The 9500-nt window shown below is 36.9% G+C and overlaps 1 protein-coding gene across 1 annotated transcript; it reads right to left on the bottom strand.

Annotated features, from left to right (window-relative positions):
• Positions 1-1001: 1001 nt before the first annotated feature.
• LOC122199711 (olfactory receptor 4A47-like) lies at positions 1002-1919 on the bottom strand. The gene has a single exon (XM_042904994.1). The coding sequence runs from the start codon at positions 1917-1919 to the stop codon at positions 1002-1004; it is 918 nt and encodes a 305-aa protein (XP_042760928.1).
• Positions 1920-9500: the final 7581 nt, after the last annotated feature.

Raw genomic sequence — 9500 nt, 5'->3', positions numbered from 1 at the left:
ATGAAAGAGATCTCGGTTAAATAAATCAATATATATTATGGCCTATTTATTACCTAACAATCTGTATTCCATTAACAGCAGAGGTCAGAATGGCATGCCATATTGTCAGCACCTTTCCTACCAATGATATCACCCAAAATATCTCATCTCAGGTTCTGTGTTGTATATGTAAATCTCATGGATTATAGATTATGGTAATTTTATATATGTAAGGAGGGCCTAGGCCCTTTAGAAGGCTATGAAAACTACAGACAAAAAAAAGAGATGGGGATACTGAAAAATGGCAGAGATATTATCAGATATACTAAGCTATCTGGGAAGATTAATTAATCATTTTTATGAAAATATAACACCAAACAAAGTTGTTTCTCTTCTGGAGACAATAGGATCCCCCACTCAGAAATATGAGTAGATCTTACTTACTATATCTATCTCTTTTGTTCAGATTTTTTTCCTACACTTAGCTTATGATTAATATTCAACCTTGGAAGCAGCATTCCTCATCAACCTTAATGTGTTAAGCAATATGAACAAAATTATATACTTAAAACTGTTTCAGATATAAAATTAAGATCCATACTTTAAGTATTAATATGGGTTGTCTCTGTATGGAAGGAATGAACCAAAGGTGTATGTCCCATTTCTGAAATATGTAATGAGCACTATGATTTCTGAAAGTGAACACTTATGTAAGAGCGAAAAGTGAAAAATGTCCACTAACAAAAATAAATTTATAGTATTAACTATAGCATAACTGATCACATAGAACTTAAACCTATAGTTTCAATAGAGACATTTTATATGCAAAAGCTACACATCTACTTTCATAAGAACTTATGAAAATCTTAGAACTATATTTTGACCACCGCAAGTACTTACATTTTAAATGCTTTTCATCATGCACAACTTTAAACCTGAGGAGGAACTTACTATCAATAAATAATTCTTTACTGTATGGAGCAACTCTTCACTGAAAAGAGGTGATACATTTCTCTTCTGCCTCATTTTCTTCCTCTGGTCCAGAGCTTTTCCATGGCATTTTTCATCTCTCCATTTCTCAGAGTATAGATTAAGGGGTTCAACATAGGAGTCATAACTGTGTAAAATACAGTCAAGGATTTATCAATGGGTAATGTAGAAGGAGGTCTCACATACATGAAGATGCAGGGGACAAAGAAGAGGACCACCACTGTAATGTGGGAGCCACAGGTGGATAAGGCTTTGTGCCTTCCTTCCTGACTAAGGTTCTTCAGAGAATGCAGAATGACCCCATAGGAGATGAGCAACACTGTAAAGATGACCACACAGATTGCCCCATCATTGGCAACCACAGTGAGGCCAATAATGTAAGTGTCAGTGCAGGCAAGTTTTAATAATGGGTACATGTCACAGATGAAGTGGTCAATGACATTGGGACCACAGAAGGGAAGGTTGTAAACAAAGACAAGGTGAACAACAGCATGCAGAAAACCTCCAACCCAGGCCAACAGCAGCAACAGAACACACACCCGTTGATTCATGATGGTCAAATAATGCAAGAGTTTGCAGATGGCCACATAGCGGTCATAGGCCATGGCCACCAGGAGTAAAATCTCTGAGCCACCAAACAAGTGCCCTAGAAAGAGCTGGGACATGCAAGCTTGGAAGGAAATGGTTTTCTTCTCACAGAGTAAGTCTATAATCATATTTGGAGTGACTGTAGTAGAATACACAGCATCCATAAATGATAAGTAACCAAGAAAGAAATACATAGGGGAATCCAGGGTTGGGCTGACCACCACGGTCACCACAATGAGGAGGTTGCCCACCATTGTCACAATGTAGATGAGCAAGAACATAACAAATAATATTTTCTGACCTTGGAGGCTCTGAGTGAGCCCCAAGAGGACAAACTCAGTCACATTGATCCTATGTTCCATATGTCCTTTTGCATGTCCTTATTTCAGAGTTCAGGACAAAATTAGTCACAAATGTAATTATTATTAGTGACTTCCTGCAGCCTTAAAAGAATCGGTTTGTTCATTCAACAAATATGAATTGTAATTTATTATTTTCCAGTACCCTCAGAAATTCCAAGAATTCAAGGCTGATTAAAAAACATGCTTAGTAAGCTCAGCAATCTGCAGACCAATAGACAGACAAGAAATTAAAGACATATGTGGGAAAAAACATATTAAAAAAAATAGTTTGCTGCAACCAGCTTTCCATCTGGAAGTTAGTACAATTGTACCTATAGCAGATTCTACATATAACATTTTTTAATGGACTAAGGTTTAATATAAAACTAAAGCAAGATTTATATTTACTACCCAGTTAATAAAAGAAATGACTGGCTATGTTCAAGAATCCTTTTAACTTATAAATGAAATCCCAAGTGATGTATTTTACAACTTCAAAACATCTTAAGGATTTAAAAAGGATATCATAACATCAATAGACAAAAGCACTTAGGGAAAAGATTTACATTTTAAAGACATACACAGAGTTAATGTCAAAATGAACACAGAACTCTAAGCATTTAAATAAAGGACAAATGAATCAATGGCAAAGTTAGTAAATCATATAAACAACTAATAAAAGGATTGGCCAACACAGGTATGCTTTCATGCTGAAACTCACTTATGAACAGAAACACAGGAACTGAAGTAACACTTCGGTAAAGAAATCGTTACTTGGACGCTTCAAAATCACTCTTTCAAGACGTGTGGTTGCTACATCATCCTCTAAACTTTCACAGATTAGCAAGCAATGTTCAGAGAACATATCAGTTGAAACTATCATGAGATTTACAAGGATATCCCCATTGAAATATCCCTAAATACTTACACCTGAAACTAATGTGCAGAAACACTGATGTTAGAGGAAGAAAATTTATTCTGGATCTTGGTATATGAAAATAACCAAAAGAATATTACAGAACTGAGTCAATCCTCATATATGTTAGTAATCACAAAGAATGTCTAACATGGATGATTATCAGAACCACACAGAGGAACTTTTAAAGGACTGTGAATTCCCTCACGACCAAAATCGAAAATGTAAAGCCTAGGCTGCAATCTTACATCTAATTACCCTTCCTGGGTTACCTGCATACTAAGACAGCCGATCAGCTCAACGTGTGGGTTGTAGTCCATTCGTCCTTGTCTTTGGTACACGGGTGCCACCTCTGTGCACACAAAGCAGGAAAACAAACGCACCATCACTGGACCTTGAACCATTCCCGTGTAAACAAGGCTTTCCATGCTCTCAGAAAGCCATTCATTCCAGTCTTTCAGAAAAAGGCTACCTCTTAATTGCTGGGTTTTTCAAAATGACTACAAAGTCCTGTAACCTAATCAAGTTTCACTCTTGACTGGGATAAAAGAGAGCCCAAGTCTTCATTGTTGGCAGAATTTGTCCTAACAACAAATGAATGTTACACCAACATTGTGAGGTTACACAAAAGGGAGGGCTCAGCTGTATGGGAGAGAAAATTGTGATTTGTTTAAACAAAGATTTTTATATGGTTTGGTTTTTATGTCAATATAAGTAAAATAGTGAAATATCCTTGACAACATTCCACTCTCAATCAATTATACTGACCTGTCTTCACAAAGTACAGTTAAATTTTGGATTCCCTGAATGATGGAGAATAACTTAATATACACACTTAATTATGTTCTAAGTCCATTGTTTCAAGTCCTGAAAGAGCCAGTTGTGTGAACAGTGATACAAATACTCTCTGAGGTCAAGACAAAGGTCTAAACACTTTATCTGGGGATGGACTACAATACATATGCATGAGTCATTCAGTTGGTACATCTCCAAGAGTGATGCTTTCCTAATTAAATTCATTGGGACCTTCTTCTAACTTTGATCTCCAGAGATGCCACCTGCATCTCCAGAGATTCCAGCAGGATAATCACCATGTACAACAGGACTTCCAGAAACATGCCCTCTGGGGGTGGGATGGAGGGAAATCACAAAAGAACAGCTTGAGATGGAATCATCAAAAGGGAAATGTCCAGTATGGCTAGAAATAAAATACATGAGAACTCTCTTCTTTAAAGCATGACTTTCAAAATAGGCAAAGCTATATCAGTTAGCTTTAAGCTACATCTTTGCACACTGGCACCTGAACTGACTTCCAGAAGACGATGAATTTCAGAACAAGACATTTACTAGTCTTGGGGCTCCTGGGTGGCTCAGTCAGTTAAGCGTCCAACTTCAGTTCAGGTCATGATCTCGTGGTATGTGAGTTTGAGTCCCGCATCCGGCTCTGTGCTGATAGCTCAGAACCTGCACTTGCTTCGGTCTCGCTCTCTCTCCCTCTCTCTCTCTCTTTTAAAAATAATAAAACATTGGGGCACCTGGGTGGCTCAGTCAGTTAATCGTTCGACTTCAGCCCAGGTGATCATCTCATGGTCTGTGAGTTCAAGCCCTGGATCAGGCTCTGTGATGACAGCTCAGAGCCTGCTTCAGATTCTGTGTCTTCCTCTCTCTCTGCCCCTCTCAAGCTCATGCTCTGTCTCTCTCTCAAAAATAAACAAAAATGTTAAAAAGGTTTTTTAATTTAAACTTGTCTCAAATGTAGATAAAGCAAGCTTCCCCCAGAAAAGGAAGAGTTTGTCACATAGTGGCACAGAGGCAAGTTGATAACATCTGTGTTAGTAAGGGAGGAGGGAGGGAGAAAAGAGTGTGGGACGATTCCAGTATCTCTGAGTGCTCAGGAAATGCTCACAGAAATGGGCATTACAGGAGCCCAGAAAACAATTGGCAAAGCATTTCAATGGACTGATGTCACAGACTTTGAGTCTGGAGTTCTCTCTTGCCCAGCAAGAGAGCAGATGCAGAATTGAATATAAGAGAGGCTAATGTCAGGGAAGAGATAAGAGCCCTGAGTAAGGATCCTTGCTCCGTATTTACTGGATCAGGAGGCTTACAAATATGATGGACGTGCAGAATGAAACATGTGAGACAATGAAACAGTGATCATTAACTCAAGTGTGTGAGAGAAAGGGGGTTTCAAAGATATATGGTGTGAGGGGTTTGGCTCAATACAAGACAAAATCCTGGCAAGGAGCAGATAGCTGTTTACAGCAGGCACCAGGCACTGGGTCTGTTCATCTTAACTTGCCTAGGGGATAGGACAGATAGAGCATGCTACCTCAGGGTCAACAAGTCACTTTTTTTTTTTTTTTTTTTTTTTTTTTTGCCTGCTACGGCAATTTCACCCTGCTACGGCAGTCTATTTCCCTGTTTCCCTATTCTGGACGTTTTCGTCCTGTGGAAGGAGCTTTTGCTCAAAGCTTTAGTTTTATGCTGAGGCACTTTTGCCTGTTTACTGATTCTCGGATACTTCTGGCCTAAGCCTTGTTAACCTATTGTGCAAGCTCAGGGAATTCCTAAACGTATTTCCCACAGATTTAAATCATCCAGAATATATATAACAAAGTTCACCTGGGAATTGATAAGAGCAATATAAAAATGTTTCCTAATTATTTACAAATTAAGCAACGTAAGTATGAATTACCGTGGATTAAAGAAGAAATATCAGTGAATAGTTTTTTAAATAAATTTTAAGCAGAGATAATGAGGGATGTGTGTGTGTGTGTGTGTGTGTGTGTGTGTGTATGTATGTGTGTACTGGATACAGCTTAAGGAGTGCTTAGAAAGAAATGTATAGTTTTAATAGAAGTATTATAAGACAAGAGATATTACAGAAATGAAGTAAGCTTACTAGAAACCTAAAAAATGGAAAAGCAAAATAAACACAAAGAACATTGTAGAATGGAAATAGTAAATAAAAGAAATAATGGAAAGAGAAATTAATTAAATAGAAATTAGCATAGTATTAAAATAGAACAGAGAAAATCTATAAATCCAGGAATTGATTCCTTGAAAGATTCATAAAATTGATGTTCCCAGCAAAATGGATTAAGATAAACTAAGAGAAAAAAGAGATCAAAATCAGAATGAACGGAGAGTCATTACTGCATTCTACTGACATGTAAAAGATAAAAAAAGAATACCATAAATGGATTTACGTTGGTAAACTTGCCAATTTAGAAAGTGGACTACTTCTACGAAAGAAACAACTTGCAGGTGTTGACCATGGTAAGTTCTTTATAGATTTTGGAACCTAACCCTTTATCTGATATGTCATTTACAAATATCTTCTCCCATTCTGTCGGTTGCCTTTTAGTTCTGTTGATTGTTTCCTTTGCAGTGCAGAAGCTTTTTATCTTTTTGAGGTCCCAATAGTTCATTCTGCTTTTATTTACCTTGTCTTTGGAGACATGGGAAGTAAGAATTTGCTGTGGCTGAGGTCAAAGAGATCGATGCCTGTTTTCTCCTCTAAGATTTTGATGGTTTCCTGTCTCACATTTAGGTCTTTCATCCACTGAGTTTATTTTTGTATATAGTGTAAGAATGTGGCCCAGTGTCATTCATCTGCATGCTGCTATCCAGTTCTTCCAGCACCATTTGCTAAAGAGACTGTCTTTTGTCCATTGGAGACTCTTTCCTGCTTTGTCAAAGACTAGTTGGCCATATATTTCTGAGTCCGCTTCTTAGTTCTGTATTCTATTCCACTGACTATGTGTCCAGGTTTTTGCCAATACCATACTGTCCTGATGATTACAGCTTTGTAGTACTGGCTAAAGTCCAGAATCGTGATGCCTGCAGCATTGGTCTTCTTTTTCAGGACTGCTTTGACTATTTAGGCTCTTTTGTGGTTCCATACAAATTTTGGGATTGTGTTTTCTAGCTCTGAGAAGAACGCTGGTGCTATTTCGATAGGGATTGCATTGGATGTGTAGATTGATTTGGGTAATATTGACATTTTAACAATATTTGTTCTTCCTATCCAGGAGCATGGAATGTCTCTCCATTTCTTTGTGTCTTCTTCCAATTTCTTTCACACATTTTCTATAGTTTTCAGAGTACAGACCTTTTACCTCTTTGGTTAGGTTTATTCCTAGGTATCTTATGTTTCTTGGTGCAACTGTAAATGGATAGATTCCTTCATTTCTATTTATGTTACTTCATTATTGGTGTATAGAAATGCAACCGATTTCTGGACACTGATTTTATATCCTGTGACTTTGCTGAATTCATGTATCAGTTCTAGCAGCTTTGCAGTGGGGTCTTTTGGGGTTTCCATGTAGAGTATTATGTCATCTGTGTAAAGTGAAAGTTTGACTTCTTGCCCACTTTGGAGGCCTTTTATTTCATTTAGTTGTCTTCTGATACTAGGACTTCCAATACTATGTTAAACAACAGCAGTGAGAATAGACATCCGTGTTATGTTCCTGGTCTCAGGGGGAAAGCTCTCAGTTTTTCCCCCAGTGAGGATGATATTAGCTGTGGGCCTTTCGTATGTGGCTTTTATGATGTTAAGGTATGTTCTTTCTGTCCCGACTTTCTTGAGGGCACTTATTAAGAAGAGATCCTGTATTTTGTCAACTGATTTTTCTGAGTCTATTGACAGGATCATGTGGTTCCTATCCTTTCTTCCATTAATGTCATGTATCACATTGACAGATTTGCAAATATCGAATGAGCCCTGCAGCTCATTGACACTCATATTACACTAAAACCACAGGCAAGAAAAGAAAAAATATATAAATTACTTTATCAAAGTTAAAACTTCTGTACATGAAAAGACACTATTAACAGAAAAAAGACAACTCACAGATGAGAGAAAATATTGACAAATTATATAGTTGATAAGGTGTTAAAATCCAGAATACATAACAAATTTCTACATCTCAAAAACACACACATCAAAACACCATATTGATTAAAAATGAGCAAAGGATGCTATAAAATTTGAGGTCAGCCATAAGAAAATATATGGAAAGACCTCAGGACAATGGAGGTTAAAGAACATCCTGCTAAAGAATGAATGGTTAACCAGGAAATTAAAGAAGAAATTAAAAATACATGAAAACAAATGCAGATGAAAATATCACAGTCCAAAATTTTGAGACACAGCCAGGGAAGTCTTAAGAGGGATGTATGTTACAATTCAGGCCTCTCTCAAGAAGCAGTAAAGGTTCCAAATATACAACCTAACCTTACACCTAAAGGAAATCGAAAAGGAACAGCAAATGAAGCCTGAAGCTAGCAGAAGAAGGGAAATAATAATTAAACTAGAAACAAATGACATAGCAAAAACAACAACAACAAAACAGTAAAACATATCAACAAAGCTAAGAGCTGGTTCTTAGAGGAAATTAAAAAAATTGATAAGCCCCTAGCCATACTTCTCAACAGTAAAGGAGGAAGGTCTCAAATAGACAAAATCATGAATGAAAGAGGAGAGATCACAATCAATACCACAGATATACAAACAATTAGAAGAGAATACTACGAAAAATTATGTGCCAAGAAACTGGGAAATCTGGAAGGAATGGACATCCTCTGAAAAATTCACAAACTACCAAAAATGAAACAGAAAGAAACAGAAAATGTGAACAGACCTATAGCCAACAAATAAATGGATTCAGCAATCAAAATCTCCCAAAAAAGATGCCTGGGCCAGATGGCTTCCCAGAAGAATTCCACCAGATATTTAAGAAGAGTTAATACCTTCTCAAACTGTTCCAACAAATATAAATATAAGGAAAATATCCAAAAAAATTTTTGAGGCCCGCATTACCTTGATTCCAAAACCAGATAAAGACCCCACTAAAAGGGAGAATTATAAGTCAATATCCCTGATGAACATGGATGCAAAAATTCTCAACAAGATACTAGCAAATTTAATACACCAGTGCATTAAAGGAATTATTTCCCAAAATCAAATGGGATGTATTCCTCAGATTCAGGGTTGTTTCAATATTCACAAATCAATCAACATGATAATAAAAGGAAGGATAAGAACCATATGATCTAGTCAATAGATGCAGAAAAAATATTTGACAAAATACAACATCCATTCTTGATAAAAGCCATTAACAAAGTAGGGATAGATGGAACACACCTCAACATCATAAAGGCCATATGCTAAAGACTCACAGCTATCATCATCCTCAAAGGGGAAATACTGACAGTCTTTTCCCAATGGTCAGGAATAAGCCAACAATATCCACTCTCTCCATTAGTATTTAAGATAGTACTGGAAGTCTTAGCCTCAACAATAAGACATAAAAAGTAACAAAAAACATCCAATCAGCAAGGAAGAAGTCAAAATTTCATCATTTGCAGACAACATGCAGATGACACTATTTTCTACATAAGGTTTCTATGCAGAAAACCCAAAGTGCACCAAAAAATCATGAGAACTAATACATGAATTCAGGAGAGTCGCAGGATATAAAATCAACATGCAGAAATGTGTTGCAGAAAAAATATTTGACAAAATACAACATCCATTCTTGATAAAAGCCATTAACAAAGTAGGGATAGATGGAACACACCTCAACATCATAAAGGCCATATGCTAAAGACTCACAGCTATCATCATCCTCAAAGGGGAAATACTGACAGTCTTTTCCCAATGGTCAGGAATAAGC

The sequence above is a fragment of the Panthera leo genome, chromosome D1 (genome assembly GCF_018350215.1).
Source record: "Panthera leo isolate Ple1 chromosome D1, P.leo_Ple1_pat1.1, whole genome shotgun sequence".
Classification (NCBI taxonomy): domain Eukaryota; kingdom Metazoa; phylum Chordata; class Mammalia; order Carnivora; family Felidae; genus Panthera; species Panthera leo.
The sequence above is the reverse complement of the archived record's forward strand: the minus strand, read 5'-3'. Positions and strand labels throughout refer to the sequence as shown.